Source organism: Cryptomeria japonica, chromosome 3, assembly GCF_030272615.1.
Source record: "Cryptomeria japonica chromosome 3, Sugi_1.0, whole genome shotgun sequence".
In the NCBI taxonomy this organism is placed as follows: domain Eukaryota; kingdom Viridiplantae; phylum Streptophyta; class Pinopsida; order Cupressales; family Cupressaceae; genus Cryptomeria; species Cryptomeria japonica.
The window spans coordinates 203577244-203598586 of record NC_081407.1 but is presented as its reverse complement, the minus strand read 5'-3'; the positions used below and the strand labels follow the sequence as shown (position 1 = coordinate 203598586).

Sequence of the window (21343 nt, the reverse complement as noted above, 5' to 3'; positions counted from 1 at the left end):
TGAAGATAGTGATATGATAAAGATATTGCTAAATTATCCTAATCATGATATACTAGCATGGATATACTATTGATATGAAAATACTTCTAAATGCTATGATGATATTCTAATAAAGAGAGGCTAAAATGCTAAGTAAATTAGACTATAATGTAGATGCATGGATACTTGGATCCTTCTTTTGTTTTAGAATGAAGAATGAGAGCTCTATTTATATGAAAAATAGGGCAATGGATGGTTAAGATTGAATAATCTCAACAAGGGCTAGGATTGAAAGTTACTCAATCCATGTTTATAATTTTCACCAATGAAATGGTGACAATTGTCAACAAGAGGTGGCTCGAGAGGAGATGAAAGAGACACTAAATGTCTGAGAAGACATAAAGGTTGCCTTAGGAGGTAAGGTTAAGGTTAGGTTAGAGATATCCATTGGATAAAGCTTTTACCCAAGGGGTAAACTCTTGTGCAAGGGTTAATGAGATAACTAGGGTCAAAACCATGGGTGCTTGATGTGACCCTTGGGTTAGATGAGGGTTAAGTTAGAGAGAAAGTTTCTAACCAAAGGTTAAAGGTGAGTTGACCATAAATGGTTATGTAAGAGCCTTTAATGGTTTGGAAGACTTTGAAGGTTAACTTGTTGAGGACATAAAGCCTTTAATACATTTCAAAGACTTTGAGGCATTTTTGAGAAGTGACTTTTCTTAAGGAATATGCAAATGAATAAGAGATGAATTAGGCTAATTAGGATGATTAGGAGAATCTAGAAGGCTCTAGAAGAGGTTTAGGAGGCAAGTGGGAGATGTAGGAAAATACAAGTGGATGGGGGAAAAGAATTTTAATTAAAATAAAATGTTTTATTTCAACTAAAATAGATGCAACTTGCATAGATACAAGTGGGAGATTTTTATAAATAAATTAGATTTATTTATATGCAAGGGTTAATTTAATTAAAAGGAAGAAATGGGAATTAAATAAAGTGATTTAATTAATTAAAGGCTAGAAAAGGTCTAGGTGAATTAAAGTGGTCAGATTTATACGTCTACAATAATGGTTCTTGTACTTTCATTCTTCAATGCAATAGTTTGATATTTCCCACTTCTCATTTGTAACAGGGATTTGCAACTGCCAAGCAAATCGTTTTTATGTGCACGAGAATCTTGTGGCTATATAAGAATGCCTATCGAGATAATTAGAATTAATGGTATAGAAATACCCTATTCGCTTACATACTTGTGTCTCATGGATGTAATAACCTTAAGGAGAACTTAAGATAGAATTAAATTCATCTATTTTTTTCAAATAAGTTTAATTTATCTCCATACACCCATGTATGACATTGAGGTGAAAATTGTATTAACTTAAAAATGGGAAGGTTCCCACTTCCTCTTCCTCCCACACGACTCCCAAGAATACACCAAATTTTATTCCTGCCTAGCGTATGTTCTACATGGTGTCACCAAGTTAACCTTATTGCTTGTTGAAAGGCACAACCTAATGTCTTACCTAGTTGTGATGGAACATGGGCGGGGAGAAGTTTAGGGGTGACCACTTGCTTTGCGAGACACAAAGAGGATTTTACCCTTCCATTTAAGAATCATCGACATTATTGTTGGATAAAGAGTTTGAGAGCTTTGTGCACTCTACTTTTAAAATATTTTCTTATTGTAGGGTTTTTGGGGTCAGATTGAGTACCTCCATCCTCTCTTAACCTTGGTGTTAACCTTTCTTTTTAGCAAATTATTGGCTTGATTGTTCAAACAAAATTTGATAGGTAGGAAGAGAATTGGGGGACACCCTACCTTCAATCTTGCTAAGAATTTAATTTTTTATTTATTTGTAGAATAAATGCTAACCTGACACCTAAAGAGGGGCAATGAAGGGTACAAAGGTAGCCTTGATTTGTAGATTTTTCTAATTTGATTTCTATCTATTTATTTTGTTTTGATTTGTTTGTTTGATTGAATGAGCTCTTTTCTTGTGCACGAAGGGTAGAGGATATGAACTAAAAGGCTTTACATTTCTACTAGGACTTCCACAAGGCTAGAATCCTGGCTTTAGGGTTCTTTCTTTTTATAAAAAATTTCCCTTTACAAACCAAATGTATTTGAGTAGAGTTTTCCTCAATCTTAATCTATGCTATTTAGTTATAGGGGCTCTAATGGTCTCTTAGTTGGGTCTAAGAGGTAGTTTAATCAATCTTATTTGTTCAAAACTACAGTTCCCATAAATGCATGTCCATTCATTTTCCTTGGTGAAATTCAGGTTCTTATTGTCTTTATGTTTTCTTTGTATATCATTCTCTATCTAGATTTATATTTCTCAAGGAGAAGAAAGAAAATTTAAATTTATTTGAAAGTTTATGGCTTGGGTTCTATCATAGTGTTGTAGTGAGCTAATGGAGTTATGTTCAAGGAACAACAACAAAAAAAATACTTGAAGAAATTCCATTTTTCTTTGTTTAAATAACTTAATTTGTTTTACATACTGAACAAACTCATTTTAGTAGGTTTATGCATATGCATTTATTTTTATGCAAAACTAATTTCATTTTTTTACTAGCAACAAGTAATTATGACAAATTTGTTTATCATAAATCTATACCTACAAAATGGAGAGCATGCAATTGTCATCCTATTTATTTACACATTTACTTTCATACCACGATAAGAGCAACAAAATGACATTATGTGAAAGTAATACACTGAATGGAACTTTCCTCTATTGGTACAACCATGCATCAAATTCCAAATTATTCCTTTGTATTAAAATTAATCATGCAAGTTTACATATGCTAGACAATGTTGTATACTTAAAATTTATGTTTCCGAGCGGAACTAAAGTATATACTAGTAGTTGCACGTTATGTGCGCGCAACAGGAAACTGATAGGCAGAAGTTAGAAAAATGGAAGGAGCACACAACATATGGAGACAACATATATAAAATGGACAAATAGGGAATGTGGCAAAGGAAAGGGCATATCATTTGAATTTTTTTATTTATGAGTGAAGTAGAATAGAAGAACAAGCATGTTTAAAATGAGATTCTTGATCTTTGCTTTAAAACAAAGTACCATAGCAAAGCAATTTTGAGCCAAAATTTGCCAGCGATAAGCACAGACAAAATAATGAAATAGTGTGTTGCAATTTGTTATTTGAATCACTAATATGGAATGAGTGAATTTGGAGACAGTATCAAAAAGTTATAGCAAGAAAATCAATAGTTTGCGAGGAGAGTTGTTGTGGAAGATTGAAAACATGGGCTGCAACTTCGACGGCTCACTCGATGTGAATAAAAGATTTGATTATGCATATCCTCCATGGTAGCTTCTGGGTGGGAATAAGCAACTTCCATTTCATGATGGAAAATTTTATTTACGAAGCTAAACCCAACTATTGCCTGATTAGCAAGGTACCTGTCGAAAACAAAAAACTGAAAAAGTTGAAGACCTGTTGCTATCAAAATTCACTACAATTACAAATTTAATTGACATGGAAGAAATATAGAAATGAGATGTGCACAATGGTGTGATAAGATAAAAAACTGGAAAAAGCCATAAAATAAGGATGTGAAACAAACAAGGTTGCATTAAAAATGGGATGTGAAATAGAAACAAAAATGTAGCACCTGATTATTGCATGCAAAATACTTCTATACAACGTGTTCGATGAGGAAGGTGACTGCAGTAATAATTTATTAAAATCTAATAAGAAAATGAGAGATGTGAACTTTTATTCAAAATAAAGCACTATAGTAAAGAAAATGTTAGCAAAACTGTGACACATTGGTAATTGCACATTACATAATGAAATTGTCAATTTGTTCTTTTTTTTTTTGAACTAGCAATATGATATGAGTGAAATACATGATAGCATGGAAAGAGTTATGATTGTGCTGCAACTGAGTGATAATTGGATGTTGGCAAAATAATGCAATGTTGTAGTGGTAGTGGACCTAGAACCAAAGCGAAGAATGCAGGAATGAAATGTAGTCCATGCAAGTAAAGTGTGTGGAAAGGAAGAGATTTAATTTGATATAAAGAATTGGAAAAAGTTATTACATGATGTGTAAGTGAGATCTTTTCGAAATTACTTGAAATGGTGGCCATTGAAAGCAAAATGGTATGGTTGTTGTTTCTTGAGAGGAGTGAGGAAGAAGGTGCACTAAGGTTCTGCACATGTAGAAGTAATTGAAATTAAATTAGGACCCACATTCAATGTATTAAGAATAGTATGAAGAAAACATGCAAAAAATTTGAGCGGATTATATGAAAAGGTAAATAACCTGAAGTTTGAAAACATACCAAAAATTTCACATTGAAAAGGATTTAGTTATTAGGCAGTGTGTTAGATATATAAACAAAGAGTATAACAAATGCTGAACAATCTAAAATTTGAAGCATACTATGTAATGCTCGTAAGGAGGAAGGACACCCATTGAATGGAGACCCTGTTGGAGATGCAAAGCATATAAGTACAAAATTAGGAGAGATGAAAGAAGGGAAAATTGAAAGGGAAAAATGGAAAATGCGTACCTTTTGTTGTCACCAAGGGACTTATTAAAAGCCTGGAGTGATGCCTAGGCAACAAGGTAAAACAAGAGTCATCACAGATAAATGACAAGGGACTTATTAAAAGCCTGGAGTGATGCCTAGGCAACAAGATAAAACAAGAGTCATCACAGATAAATGACTATGTATGTACACACGTACATATCTAGCATTAATGTTTGCGTAAATATATCCACGGTATTGTAAGCAACATTAATTTTCAAGGTATTTAAGAAATCAATTTTTTGCTAATAATCTAGCTAAATAGGTTCTTAGAAGCTTAAAACTTTCAACATGAAAGCTCTTTTTTTTATTCATTCATTTTATGCCTGAATGAAGACTGCAATTAGCTCATCGGTAGGGACTAAGCAGCAACATTAATTTTCAAGGTATTTAAGAATTCAATTTTTTGCTAATAATCTAGCTAAATAGGTTCTTAGAAGCTTAGAACTTTCAACATGAAAGCTCTTTTTTTTATTCATTCATTTTATGCCTGAATGAATACTGCAATTAGTTCATTGGTAGGGACTAAGCTGGGACAAAGATGTCGGGATCATATAAAATATGTATTTTAATAAATGTCTTCATAAGAGTTGAATAATGGGTTTGCTCAAATGGGGGACAGTAAGGTGCATGGACTATAGGTTTGATGAAACATAGTTGAAATGCTATTAATTCATTCTATGTTTTGGCAAAATCCAATATTCATTGATAGAGTTTGGGGACTTGGTGTATCCATCCATAATCTTACATTTTTCAATGAAAAATATGTTTAAGTTATATTTGTCAAGCTTATTAATATAATATTAACTTAGCCTCTTGAAATAGGGTTCTGCAGTGAACATGCTCTAAAGGTTGCATGTTGCAATAGTTTTGAGAATGTGTAAGAACTTAAAATTATGTATTTTGCAATAGTTTTGAGAATGTGTAAGAACTTCAAACTATGGTTGACCAAAAATGCTAGCGGTGGAATGGAATCTAAACCTACAACATAATCTGGTTGGGTCATATTTATTTTCTAAACATATAGGCTTGGGCAGGTAATATGAGACAATAATTAATGTTAGAAATGAAAATAAAAAATTCACTAAGCCGACTTGCCTTGATATATGGAACTGCAAACAACGGAAGATGCTTTCAGTTAGAGCCAAGGTAAATATCAAACATGCATGCAATGTCAGTGACAATTTACGAATGAGCCATTCTGAAAAAATGGAAATGATGTATAGCATGAGTTTAACTTACAAGAGATGGCACCATAATGGTATATAGTAATTTGGTGATGGCCCGAGAGAAACAACAGGTGCGTGTCAATACCTACAACAAAAGGTAATTTGTTAATATACAAATATTTATTAAAGGGTATAATAGGAAAATTATAGAAATATTTGGAAGGCAACATGTAATGCCCCGCCAGGAACCCTAAAGGATAGCAACACAACAAGGCAACTAAAAGGCGCAATAATTTTTTTTTTAAAGATTAAGGGAAATAATCATAACCTTGCTCAATAATTAACATAAGCGGAAGACTAACATTACATCCTAAAGGGTTACCAACGAAGATTACTTCAAAATAAAAACCACATCACAATATTAATCCAATCTTCCATTTAAATTAAGGAAAGCCAATTACGATAAAATAATTCATATTCATAAATTGATCTTCAAAAGATAGGCTTACAGAATTACAACATACATACTTCCAAAGATTCATTTATACAAATAGGAAAGATAACTGAAACAATATACATCCCATGACTTAAATTACAATATTCCATAAAATTACATGGCTTCCATAGAACAATAAATTACAAATTTTACAAGTTGTTGATACAATGACCACACGGCCTCAAGGTACAAAATCAGGAACATAAGTGCTACATGAAGCAAGAACCAAGATGCACCGGCGAAGCCAATCCTCGCGTGAAGGTAGGAACAAGGTATCCGATGGGAAGTGGCACTACCACCCGACCATGTGATCCCAAAATGGAACCACCCCACCGTGCTAGGAGATAGCAGACGACCCTCAAGCAAGCAAGAAAAGTACAACAGTACACATGACTCTGCAGTACACGAGTGACTCGACTCGCAAAACACTAGCGACCCTATAGAGAGAGTGTCATCACATGGTTAACATGGTTACCCTAGGAAGGTCTCCATAGGTCCCGGCCCCCATCATGGGTTATCCTGGTAACCTCTCCCGAACCCCCGGCTCCATCTAAGCATCATGCGGACCCTACCATCCTTTCGTGAAGACAAGGTGGTAGGTTTGCCATTCCAGGCCTTCCCAAACACCTTGAGCCTATACAAGCACTCAACCATGTACGGGGTGCATTATCTTAATTAAATTAATAACTACCCACCCCCTAAACAAATTATTAGGTTATCACTTAATAGCTGACTTTCGAGGGGTTATCCTGCCATCCACTTTGGGTGCGGCCCCCGCCCGAAAGCCACTCTCTCTACTGGTCACTAACTGGATAAGACTATCTATGAGAACTCTATGGTGGACTAACAACCATAAATTATCCAGACATAACACAGGTGTAGGACTCACAGTCACAAACCCAGAGTTAACCATAAGAGACATAACACATAAAAGCCCACTTCCTCAAGGTTTGAACAACGACACCTGACCAAGGGCAAACATCGACAACATAATGACCATTTTAAACATAATGCGACGACATTAAAACGACTAGACTGCAATGATAAAAACACTACAAACAATCTTTCTTTGAGCAGTCAACATTTAAATCAAATTGAACAAATGTATACAAGCTATTATAAAATAATTCCAAAATAACATCTATTTGACGAATACAATCCTCATACAATTATTTTATAATACTTGGATAACAAACACCAATATTAAATTTAATCCGACTTTCCTTAATTCCATCATTACTACTAACCTCTAAATCATTTTATTTATTTTCACGATACCAAGCAATTAATCCTCATTACTAAATCAAAAGAATTACTAATTAATCTTAACATCATCATAAACTACATTTAACACGTTATTATTATTTAATATTAAATAATAACATATTGTCATTATTGTCAAAATAACAATATATTATTACTTAATACTAACACAAAATAACGCTTATTGAATTTATTAAAAACCATTAACATAATATTGTTATTTAATATTAAATGATAACATATTATTATTTTTATTAAAATAACAATATCTTATCACATAATATTAAATATACAATAACACTAATCATCTTACTTACCACTAACATAATAATTAACATTTTCGTTTTTTTTTTTAAAACTAACAAAAAAAAACATTAAAAATAAACAATTTTAAACACCCCGTGGGCCCCCACGCACCCACAGGCAGCAAGCGCTGCCTTTCCCAAACTGGGAAATGCAGCGAGCTGCACTCCCAGCTTGGGGAAAGCAGCGCTGCTGCTACCCACGCTGGGTGTTGCAGCGAACGCAGGGAAAAGGGAAGGGGGGGTGCGTGGCTGGGTCGAGCCCAGCTCCCCGCCACCGCCCCCAATGCAATTGACTTTAAACTTAACCAATTTAATTTTATTAAATTTAACAATTTAAAACTTGTTCAAATAAAAACGACAGAGGCTTAAAAAAAACAGAAACTCAAGACACAGACAGAGGTGAAAACCTCTGTCAAACACAATTAAAAATTAATCTCCCAGCCATCGAATTTTATCAAACATACAAACAAACAAAATTAATTTAAAAGGAGTCACAATTTTACCAGCAATAACCAATCTTCTGAGACAAAACAGGGGCATTAATATTTCATTCAAATCAGCCCAGTTTGCTTTAAAAGTTTAATTAAATGGGAATAGACTAAATCCCCAAACCCCAATTGAATCTATTTGCTTCCAATCAAGCATGAACAAGGAAATTTAACTCATAACCATCATTTTTAAAACTGGAAATTTCTAGGGAGAGGTATTTTATGAATGCCTGGCAAAATTTTGCCAGCATAACACTACCAAAACCCATCGAAATTCCTAATTACAAACAGCATGATAAACCAAGAAATTTCTTGCATAGCAAAGATGAAACAATATAAATTCAGTTAAGGAAACTACATGGGAAGAAATTAAGTTTAAATTTGATAACCAAATAGTAGAATTCTTCTTCCATAACCCATAACAAACAAACAATTCAAGATTTTAAACAATTAACAGCAAGTGGAAGGAAAGCAAGGATTTTTTTGTTGCAATAAGCAAGGATTCAACCAACCTTTATGACTTCCAAGCAAGAATGGTATGTTTCAGCAAGAATCCCAGCTAGTTCACACCCAAATCCACCCTTTAAGCAAATTTTCCAAAATTTCTTTCTCCTCCTCCAAAATAAGCATAACCCCCAAAATCTCCTCCAAAATGGTTTAGTAAGAAAAATCTCTTAACCTAATTTTCTAGGTTGCCCAAAATTTCTATTTTAAAAAAAAACATTAAAATTCCCCATTGACTTTCTTTTCTTTTTCTATTTTTCCTTTTTCATATTTCTCAAAACAATAAATGAAAAATTCCCTCTTTTTGAAAATTACATTTTCATAAGTAGCAATTCAATCAATTTTTCTACTAAATAGGAAAGCAATGAGTTAAGTTAATTTGCATATATTTAAAAGCAATTAACTAATCTATTCCATTTCTTTCGTTGGATCTAAACACGATTTCTTTTCCAAATAAGCAACTAACAGTTAAAATTTAATAACTAATCAATTACGCTTGATTCAAGACATAAGGCATAATAAGGAATGAATCGCTCAAGTCAACAATAATGACAACTTAAACTTAAATAATTAACCGAACCACCAAGGCACGCAAATCGAGGAAAAGTAAAAGGACTCGAAATTTAGATAAAGGGATGAACGACCGACTGACGACACTCACAATAACAGACTGAGGTAAGGACTAGGGTCAAAAGCTATCTCCTCCACTCCCATCGGACATATAAGGCACGCTCAGACCTGTGAAGCCAGGTGGAGACGATACCCCGTACCTACCCGGTACTTGTACCTGCAATAGCCTACATCACCGAAGCACACATACATGCATATAGATATAGAATACACGGCACGCACATCGATGAAGGAGAATCGCGACGTTCCCTGTCTCATCGAAACGAGTGAAGGAAAATCGTCCCCTTGCATCCAATACAATAGCAAACACGCAACATATATATGACACATCACCTAGATAAATTAAGATGTCAGTACGAGCAATAATCCATGAAACACTAGAAATCACCAATACTGAAATACTGAAAATAACTCATGCATCCAATATCCAGATAAACATGATATAATATCATAAAGGTCTGCAAAATGACGAGCCATAAAGTGCCAACTGAATAGTAAACTGAAACACAAAATCAGTCTAATAAGTTCGATCAAAACGGGGGTACTACACAACAACAATATACCTGTGATATATGTGTTGGCAAGTCGCAACAAATGCAGTGGCGAGAGAGCGGTATTTCAACTGAAGCTTCTGAAAATAGATGTTTGTAGGGTGGGAAGAACTTTTTAAGGGTAACAATTTTGTTCTTTGGACATAAAATATAGCAAATAATAGTTAAGTCATACTTACAAAGGTTGCAAGCAATACAATAAAATTTAGTTTGTTACAGTCGGGAAAAATAAAAGAAATTTGTTAATAAGTGCATTAAGAGCCATAGTGTGAATTTGTAAGAAAGCATGCATAAATGAATTGTAATCCAACACCATGTGGTTGCACCATAGAAAAATGATATTAGCAAGATACGGATTGAGCTGATGTTTGTCCTCAATAAGATTATGAAATTGTTCAACCCAAGGAAGGTTTATATGTTAAGAAAGTCGCTTTCACACAAAATCTGCTCACATTTGCCTAAATTTGTAAAAATGCATTGTGATGCAGATTTTATTGGATTTTACCATCTAGATCTCATGCCTTACCCTCTTATGAGAAGATTTTTCATGCTTAATCTCCAGTCAATGCCTCTGTGTATTGGTTGTACCGAATAAGATAAGCTTTAATAATTAACAGTTTAAGCCAAAACTTCAAATGAAATCTTCTTGTAAGAAGATTTTTCAAGGTTGGTCTCCACTCAATGCCATGTGTATTGACTACCTCATATAAGCTAAGCTTTCATAAATATTGATAGATTAGTCAGTGGTTCCCACAAAATCTATACAAACTAAGGTTATTTGTCAAAAAAATACATTTGAATGAAACTTTTACAAGAAACTAAATTACAATTTTTATGCCTTTCCACATCATAAATGGGGATCAATTTCCAAACAAGATGCACCAATATGATTGTACAAATGCACTGCCATAAAGATTTTATTAGGTACTCTCATCTAAATTCCAACCCTTATCATTTTATAAGAAGGGTTTTCAAACTTGGTCCACTCAATCCATGTGTGCATTACTTTCCCCAAGTTAACTAAGCTTACATAAATGGTACAAAGGGTATATGTACAAACTAGTCTAATTTTGAAGAAAATATATTTTGATATATAAGAAAACAGAGCAACATAACATTCTCCACTTACCCTAATACTAATAAGCAAACTATCTACTAAAATATATTGGGTTGAAACTGAAGTCTAGATTATGGAACATAAACTTAAGATTCAATATTGGCCAAGTTGAAGTCTAGGCAATATAATTCATTTGTTAAATACGATGAGATTGCCTTTAGACATCATTAGAATATCCCTATACCCGACTCATTTCAATTGATCAAAATTTTCCTCTGTAAGTATATAAACAACGAGGCATCCATGGCACCCAAAACTTTAACATTTGTTGAAATTCTCACAATCTTTGAACGGTATAAATTATATTGTTATGCATTTGAGGCATATTGTGAAGAAACAAACATAGCAAGCCTAAAACATGTACCTAAGATGAATATTTTAAAATTCTTATGTTTCAAAACTAAAATTATTTAGGCTTAGTTCAAGTTAGCAATCTCAGCTATCAAACTTGACATCCAACACAGTTGTTTTAAATGAAACTTCTCTAATATGTATCAACTATTAAATCAAAAGCAAACAAAATGGATTTGGAAATAAATGAACTTACAAGGCAGAAGTAACGAGAATGGGAATATGGCACACTAAACTAAAGAGGACTTAAGATAAATGTGTAATCACATAAACATGTAAGAACATAAATACATGTACAGAGACATGAAAATGTATGTGACAATTAAATGTGCACCCAAAGCAAAGAAAGAAAGAATGATCCTAAAGATACACACCTGCATAAAACTAATTACATAAGTTACCATAATGGACTACAAATATTAATATATGTATGTATATGTATATGTGCATACCTAAATATATACATGCACATATATACACACAAATATATACAGAAATGTGTGTAACTACATATACATGTATGAATAGAAATACATGTACACTGACATAAAAATGAATGTGGAGACCTCAACTTGCAAGATCATTTCTTTCACATTGGAACAGGTTATGTAAAAAACAGATGGATCAAGGATTCTATGCAATAAACAGATGGGCCAAGGATAGAATGGAATCACATAAAAAGCATTCTGATATGTAATTGAACCATAGTTGTGATCAACAATTTAAACATTTACCAGAATACAATGCTTTGCAAAGCCAAATAGTATGTCACTTATTAAACATAGCAAATGCAATTGGCAGGTATAAAACCAACTTCCACCATCTTTACCAGCTTCTTCCACTATCTTATGCAATAGGAGCCTCTGAACAAAATAGGAGCCATTGAACAGGGCATGGACATCCATCAAAGCATAAACCATAGAAGAGTATTATCAGATATTGTAGTTGCATCTGCCTTGAAATAAATATATGCAAAATGTGGGATCGTTATTAAGGCAGTGAACTGTTTCACAAAATGCCTCAAAAAAATTCTTGTTACCTATAAGACTTCAAAATCATACAGCTTTGAGTCTGATCCGGCCTTCATATGAAAATTAGGAATGTTGATTTGGGACAAGCGTGTTAATTTTAGTACTTTCAGATTGAATAAAACTCAGAAAATCAGAATTAGTTTAAACTAGGTTAATTAATTTATTGTTTTCCAGATTTAAGCGTAGTAAAGGAAATGAAATACAAGAAGGACAAAGCACAGTTACCCTAGGAAAACCTCCTAGGAGGAAAAACCCAGCCAAAGAGATCCTCGGATCTGATTATAGATTATGGTAATGCAATTGTTACAACACTTATCTCAAGAACTTGTAGAAGTAGATGTTGTTGTCACAGAAAGAATGGCAGATTGCTTCACTGTCATGTGTGTGTTTGTTGCTGATAGCTTGCTTCTTCTTTTAACCCAGATTTACAGATTCTCAAGAACTTTGCACAATCTTAACTAAGTTCGCCTCCTTCTAATGATGTAATTCACGCCTCAACTTGAAGACTTTCTTCCTGAAGTTCGCATTCTTCTAGACTTGTGTTTTTCGCATGAAGTGAGTGCTACAAAAAATGATGATTCGTGGTGAGAGTTGAATGCTTATTTATATAAGGAGCGAACCCCTTTTAGCATGTCGGCTTTTGCAAAATAGAACCCTTTTAATTATTTAATTTACTAAATTGCTTAATGCGAAGTTAGGATAGGTCCTATCATGAGGCATGTATGTTTTAGTGTAGCGTGGAGGTTTAGGGCCCAGCTCTTATGCGTTGGAGGTTTAGGGCCCAACCCTAATTACAAACAACACTCCCTCTTAATTAGGGATGAGAACATAACCATAATCTTCCATCTTGCACACATGCAAAGGACGGATTACATAATCAGAATATTGTAGTCTTCCATCTTGCACACAAGCATATAATGGAACTACATAACCTTCCAGTTTGTGCACAAGCATAGACTGGATCCACCTTGCATTGCCCGCAGAGGGTGGAGAGGATCCCTTTCTACCATCTTACATTGCCCGCAGAGGATGGTCAACAATTACACTTCTCCCTGAGAAGTTTACAATACCACCTTACATTGCCCACAGAGGGTGGTTAATATTTACAATACCATCTTACATTGCCCGCAGAGGATGGTTAATAATTATACTTCTCCTTGAGAAGTTTACAATACCACCTTACATTGCCCGCAGAGGGTGGATTTATACAATACAAAGTATCACTAAACTTGAGACTCCCTCTCAATCGGAGTTTCATTTTCTACAATACCGAGTCTATCCTTGAAGTACACAAACTTCACTTTGGATAGAGGCTTGGTAAGAATATCTGCAACCTGCTCATCAGTGCTGATGTATTTCAGCCAAATGGCACCCCTTTGCACCATATCCCGAATGAAGTGATAATGGGTTTCCACATGTTTTGACCTGTCATGAAACACTGGATTGATAGACATTTTAATACAACTCTGGTTATCACAGTGAATAACTGTAGGGTCCCATGGCTGACCAAACAGTCCAGCAAGAAGCTTACGAAGCCACACTGCTTCTCTGGATGCTACACTTACTGCAATATACTCAACTTCAGCAGTACTCAATGCCACTGAGGATTGTTTTCTGTAGGCCCAAGAGATCACTGCAGCACCCAAGCTGAAACAAATACCAGAGGTGCTTTTCCTGTCTTTGACGCTTCCAGCCCAATCTGCATCAGAATAACCTTCCAAGGTTATTAGAGTGTTACGTGGATACTTCAGTCCAAAGCCAACTGTGCCCCGCAAGTATCTTAGAATATGCTTAGCTGCAACAAGGTGAACATGCTTGGGCAAACTCATGAACTGACTGAGGGCATTCACAGCAAAACATATGTCTGGTCTAGTGTTAACTAGATACATTAGTGTTCCAATCAACTGTTGGTACTCGGATGGATCTGCAAATTCAAAGTTAGCTGCAGAAACACTTAACTTCTTTAAGTTAGATTCCATAGGAGTAGACATTGGTTTACAATCCATCATTCTAAATCTTTTCAAAATGTCAATAGTATACTTCCCTTGACTTAGAAAGATTTTGTTAGATCTTTGCCATACTTCTAGACCTAGAAAATAATGCATTAGACCTAAATCTTTCATTTCAAATTCTGAAGCTAATTCTTTCTTGCATCTAATAATAAGTTCATCTTTACCAGTCAAAAATAAGTCATCCACATAAAGAACTAGAATTAGCATTTCATCATTGGCTACTTTAAAGTAAATGTTAGGGTCAGCATCATTTTTACAAAAGCCTAGACTTAGCAAATATTTATCAATTCTTTCATACCAAGCACGAGGAGCTTGTTTAAGACCATATAGAGCTTTCTTTAACCTGCACACATGGGTTAATCTATCCTAAATCTCATATCCCTCAGGTTGCTCAATATAGACTTCTTCCTCAATGACACCATTGAGAAAGGCAGTCTTAACATCCATCTAATGTAGTTTCCAACCCTTAGAAGCAGCAATAGCAATTATTGTTCTAATGGAAGTTTATCTAGCAACAGGAGCGAATGTTTCTTCATAGTCTATGCCTTCCTTTTGGGAAAAACCACGCGCTACAAATCTAGCCTTATATTTTTCAATACTACCATCAGCATTATGTTTAATTTTAAATAACCATTTAGAGGAAACAACAGACTTACCTTTGGGTCTGGGCACAAGGTCCCATACATCATTCTTGATGATTGACTGATATTCTTCATCCATAGCAAGTTTCCAGGCATGATGACTTAAGGCTTCTTCAACATTGCAAGGTTCAGTTTTAATGAGATTACACATTAAAGAAACATAGTTGGAAAATACCTGAGGTCTCTTAGTTTCACGGAAGATGCCACTTGGAGTAGCAAATCTTTCAGCTTCTTGAATGGTGTTTCTTACCCAAAGTGGTCTCTTCTTGGTAACGACAATGTCACTAGGAATATCAGTGGGATTCATGGGTTCTGGAGGATCATCATGATCATCTTGTGGTGGAGGTTCAACTTGCTCACTCTGAATCTCAGGGTTAGTATCAACGTTCATATTTTAATTATCATCAGATTCATCAATAACACAAGAACCTTTCGATTTCTTAAACATAATGTCTTCTTCAAATTTAACATCCCTACTTACCTCAACATACCTTTGACCTGGGATGTAAATCCTGAATGCTTTGGAGGATTCACTGTATTCGACTAGCATGCCTTTCTTTCCAGAGGGTTCCAACTTTGATCGCTTTTCCTTGGGCACATGAACATAGACAGGACTTCCAAAGATCCTGAGGTGACTAATGTCTGGTTTGAATCTCGTGAAGGCTTCTTCCGGGGTCATGTTCTTTAGAGCACAATGAGGACATCTGTTCTGGATATATACTGCTGTTCTAGAAGCCTCAGCCCATAAGAAGGTCTGCAAGTCTTGATCGTGAATCATAGCCTTTGCAGCCTCCACAATGGTCCTATTCTTTCTTTCAGCAACACCATTTTGTTGAGGATTGTATGGAACACAAAACTCCCTCTTAATTCTTGACTCAACACAAAAATCATGAAAGCTACCGGAGGTGTACTCACCTCCATTGTCAGATCTTAAACATTTGATTCTTTTACCAGAGAGGTTTTCAGTTAATGCTTTAAACTCCTTAAATTTACTTAAGACTTCATCAGATTCTTTAGATTTCAAGAAGTAGATTCAAGTTTTCCTAAAGAAATCATCTATGAAGATTACATAATAAAGGAATCCACTAGGAGATGCTATAGACATAGGACCACATAAATCAGAGTGAACAAGTTCTAGTTTGTCTTTAGCTCTATTTTCACTTTTATGAAAAAGACTTTTAACAGCTCTATTTTCACTTTTATGAAAAGGACTTTTAACATTCTTACCAATAGCACAACCTTTACAAGTGTTAACATGAATTTGACTGAGTTTAGGCATACCTTTGACTAACCTTTCAAGGGATGGAAGGGCTTGATAATGTAGATGTCCAAGTCTTCTATGCCATAACTCACATGATTCCGGGGCCTCATTAATGAGGGCTTGAATAGGGTTAGTAGAGAGCTTATAAAGACTATCATATCTATGACCAATTATACGAGCAGATTCAAAACTATCTTTCTTAGACCAAGCAAGAACTTTTCGTTCAGAAAATGCAATTTGATAACCTTTATCTTCGAGAGCAGAAATGGAAATTAGGTTTCTTTTAATTCCAGGAACAAACAATATATCACTAAGATGCAAGGAAATACCATAATCTAATTTTAGAGAAGTAGAGCCAAAACCTCTTACCGAATAATGAGCGTCATCACCAATTACTACGTGAAGGCTGGTATCCTTTTCTACTAGGCCTGAAAGATGATCGCAGTAAGCTGTGATGTGTTTGGAGGCACCACTGTCAATCAACCATGTATTGCTATCTGAGGGAACACTGCTAGATAGAGCGGAGATGAATAAGAAGTCATCATTTTGTTCTGAGACTTCATTTAGGTTTGCTTCACTTTGGTTGGAGTTAAACTAACATTCCTTAGCATAATGACCAAATTTGTCACATCTAAAACATCGCACACGCGAGGTATCTCTTGGTTTCTTCCAAGGGTGTTGAGAACTAAAGGATCTGGAATCCCTATTTCTTCTAGGATAAGGTTGCTTCCAATTTCCCCTTTTCTTGCATTGAGCTGCAAGCATGTGATGTTCATCTACATGGGGGTTCTTGAATTGACTCCTTGTGAAGAGGCGAGACTCTTCCTGGATGCAATTATTCTTAAGGCGATTAAGAGTAGGTAACTCCGACCGACCACTTACGGTTTGGATAAATGACTCCCAAGAGTGAGGTAGACCATTAAGGGCAATCATGACAAGGTCTTTATCTTTTATGTTATGGCCAATTAAACCTAGCTGATTCTTTAGTTCTGAAATTTTTATGAAATAGGAAATAACATAATCTTCTTTAGCCATTTTAATATTAAGTAGTTGTTGTCTTAACATAATTGCCCTACTAAGATTGTTAACTTCATACGTACCTTGTAGATGGCTGAACATTTCCCTTGCAGTGGTGAATGAGGCAATAGAGGTGACGAGGTGGTCTCTAACTGAATCAATGAGAATCTTCCTGGCCTTGATAGCATCCCTTTTGAATTGTTTCAACTCAGCTGCATCCGAAGGCTTAGTTAGCTCTTTCACTTCAATGAATTGGAGAAGATCTTCTTCCTCAAGAGCCAACTTGATTCGAACTTTCCATGCAGTAAAATTTAGATTCCCATCAAGCCTATCTTCAACTTTCAGCCCCATTGACCTGATCTGCAAAAGCTACAGCAATCTAGAAATAAAGGTGTACTGAATTTTAAATCTGAAGATTGATCTAACCAATTAGCTCTGATACCATGTTAATTTTAGTACTTTCAGATTGAATAAAACTCAGAAAATCAGAATTAGTTTAAACTGGGTTAATTAATTTATTGTTTTCCAGATTTAAGCATAGTAAAGGAAATGAAATACAAGAAGGACAAAGCACAGTTACCCTGGGAAAACCTCCTAGGAGGAAAAACCCAGCCAAAGAGATCCTCAGATCTGATTATAGATTATGGTAATGCAATTGTTACAACACTTATCTCAAGAACTTGTAGAAGTAGATGTTGCTGTCACAGAAAGAATGGCAGATTGCTTCACTGTCATGTGTGTGTTTGTTGCTGATAGCTTGCTTCTTCTTTTAACCCAGATTTACAGATCCTCAAGAACTTTGCACAATCTTAACTAAGTTCGCCTCCTTCTAATGATGTAATTCACGCCTCAACTTGAAGACTTTCTTCCTGAAGTTCACATTCTTCCAAACTTGTGTATTTCGCATGAAGTGAGTGCTACAAAAAATGATGATTTGTGGTGAGAGTTGAATGCTTATTTATATAAGGAGCGAACCCCTTTTAGCATGTCGGCTTTTGCAAAATAGAACCCTTTTAATTATTTAATTTACTAAATTGCTTAATGCGAAGTTAGGATAGGTCCTATCATGAGGCGTGTGTGTTTTAGTGTAGCGTAGAGGTTTAGGGCCCAACCCTTATGCGTTGGAGGTTTAGGGCCCAACCCTAATTACAAACAACAAAGAGCTCATTCTTTGTTTCCCTTCTCTATTAGTTCGATACACCGCCAACTCTGATTAAGTGGGTTTTCTCCCCCATTTCATTTCCTTGTAGACATTTAAAAGCTTCAACGCTTTGATTATAAGTAATTCAATGGACCCTTGCTATATATTAAATTTTACCGTTCTATCTAATGGAAATGCATGTAAGACAAAAACAAGGACTAAATAAGGATAGCAGGTATAAAAACATAATACATACAGTATTAATTGTGCTTGTAACCATCAATCAAACAAAAGTGTATGCCAAGTTAATAGACCTAACATTTTGCTTGTGCTTAAGTGTGTAATTTTTTTTTGAAAACATCGTGATCCTTTTAGCCCATTCTTTTGCTTTCAGACAGTTGAGAGGAATCTGGAAAGAGGCAATGTTTTGGACTTGGCAGTAAAGAAACAATAGCGAAACAGTTTTCGATTGTCATCCCCTACAGAAAAGGGCTCTGAATAGGTGAAAATAACGACATCTTAGACCAGAAATGAAAAGAGTTCAATTTCATCTAAAAGTTGAGCCTGAAAGATCCGCTATGATTTTGTTATATACCCTAATGAATCATGATGCATACCTATCACTTTCCTCATACATAAATTTATCGTTTAACATAATTCTTCGATCATGGGTGACAAACTAATTCACTACCCAGATTTGTAAACTAGTGATCACCAAATCCATCAACAAATAAACAATAGTGAGACAGTTGAGCTTTTAAATCCAGAAAGAAAGTGAACATTGAAAGGGAGTAAAACTTTTGCTACTTTGATAAGATAAAATAATCCTTAAATTTCATCAAAAGGGTTGGCCCCTTAAAGTTTTGTGAGGTTTCTAAAATCTACTAGGGGAAAGGATCTAGTAGTTGAGCATGTACCAATTGTTGTGAGGGTTGTTGATACCTTTTGTTCCAAAAATTGAAACAAAAAATATCAATTTTTGTTAGGAAATGTACCAACGGTTGTTAGGAAATGTACAAATAGTTGTTAAGAAATGTACTAGTATTGTAAAAAGTAACCAATCAGATGATGCCATATCAGCTGCACAACTATTGGGGTCTCTTTTGCACGTCTATTGGTCTCACTTTTTTGGGGGGTTGTTTTGGACACCTTGGCAAAAAGCATGCTGATGTGGCATCATATTTGATGATGTGGCCCTGAAACCTTAGTTATGAGCAAGGGACTTGCCAAGTAAGCTGCTGTTAAAAAATCGGAATGATTTGAAATTTCTAAGTAGAATTTTTAGAAGCGTGAAGTTAGGGTGCACAACTACTGAGTCCTTTCCCCTATAGGAATTTAAAAAATGAAAGTTAAAGAATGCTTCTTGGAGTAATTCCATATGCATCATTTGCACTATCTTTTTTTAAGAAGAGAACTCCCACGCAAGCCTCTTGTGAGTTTAATTTCTTTTGCCCCGTTTTTTTAAGTGTATACATAGGGACCCTAGAAGTATTTCATTGCACAATAATATGTTGTGAAAGCGTATATGATTTTAAGGTGGTTGTTAACTATCCATCTTCTTTTTTAAATAACAAGATACATTGCTTGGAGGAAAAAATAAATGCATTCAACTGTAGCGATGGTTTTAGTAAACTTAAAAGGGATAATATAGGAGCGCTAAAATTGCCTGTTCATCAAAAGAAACAACTCTGGTTTGAATTTGCGCCAGAGCATAATGTGCAATCTCCTTGTGAGAATCATGCTCCAATTTGCTCAACTCCATTTCGAAACCCTACAAGATCATAATAATTTTTGAAAATGAGATAAAAACTATTTTCTTTGTGCAGCTGATACAAACAAATTTAATTGTAGGCAATGTTGATAAAACCCAAACTAATTAACATGGATTTGGTTGATCTTGCCAAATATATGAAATGCTAAGAAAACCCTAAATACTCGATATAAGCTTCTGGATTAACAACATAACATCCTCGCAATGCTTTCTCCTCTAAAACCCTGTCATAATTACCTTTGGTTCCTTAAACCCTTGCGCTTTATTAATAGATGGTGAACATAGTTGTTCGTCTATGCCACGACCTGTAGCCGGCCAGAGCATTCTGAACAAAAAATTCATGTTCCTCCCCAATTTCTTCTTCCTGTGGTAATTAGCCGAGCCATTGGTATATGAGGTATCAGTCATGAGGTTTCATCAATGCTAGAGGAAAACGAATTAAGTTCGTTGATAGTCGTACTGCAACCATCTCCGCCAAAATTCCCTAAAAAAAATTTAAAAAAGGTGCCCAAAATATGTGATATCTCCATGTTTCCACATGTCTTTCATTCACACCACCAAATATTTTTCCGGCAAATAAACGCCGCCAAATATTTTCGTGACAATTTTTCGGGAATAAATGCCCACACTGAAGCCTATCGGCTTAATTACCTCATTTTTTCCTTTATTGATCTTAAATAGAGTGCATACGATATGATGTTGTACATTATTATTATTATTTATTTTGTTCCTCTCGAACTTCCTCACCATAACATTTCTAATAGTTAACTTCCATGTATAAATTATTACTATGACAATACTTTCTCTTCCATAGATGATTGCGTACAAGTAAACAGATTTAAAGAGGTTTTTGTCATGGTTTTTATTTTTAATTCAATTTTCCACCATACAAGATTTCGCTTGAGGGTTGTTGACTAGAGCCACATTTTTCACTTTAGGATGACAAGAAAACTGGATCATTACACTGTAGACGCTTAAATTAATTAATATAAGTAATTTAACCTTATTACGTAATTAAATTATTTAATTATGTTTTTTTTTTTAAAG

The 21343-nt window shown here is 34.8% G+C and overlaps 1 protein-coding gene across 5 annotated transcripts; it reads right to left on the bottom strand.

Annotated features, from left to right (window-relative positions):
- Positions 1–3121: 3121 nt before the first annotated feature.
- On the bottom strand, positions 3122–20924 carry LOC131874596 (uncharacterized). Of its 5 annotated transcripts, none has more exons than XM_059218169.1 (7): positions 20534–20924; positions 20192–20296; positions 9967–10048; positions 5791–5862; positions 4531–4574; positions 4089–4167; positions 3122–3411 (listed from the first exon to the last, which is right to left on the bottom strand). In XM_059218169.1, the coding sequence occupies exons 2-7, from the start codon at positions 20263–20265 to the stop codon at positions 3400–3402; spliced, it is 363 nt and encodes a 120-aa protein (XP_059074152.1). In that variant the 5' UTR covers positions 20266–20296; positions 20534–20924; the 3' UTR covers positions 3122–3399. The 5 variants fall into 5 exon arrangements, with proteins under 5 accessions (XP_059074152.1, XP_059074149.1, XP_059074148.1 ...); XM_059218166.1 differs by having other exon boundaries at positions 4057–4167; positions 4531–4562; positions 20534–20919; XM_059218165.1 differs by having other exon boundaries at positions 4057–4167; positions 20534–20916.
- Positions 20925–21343: the final 419 nt, after the last annotated feature.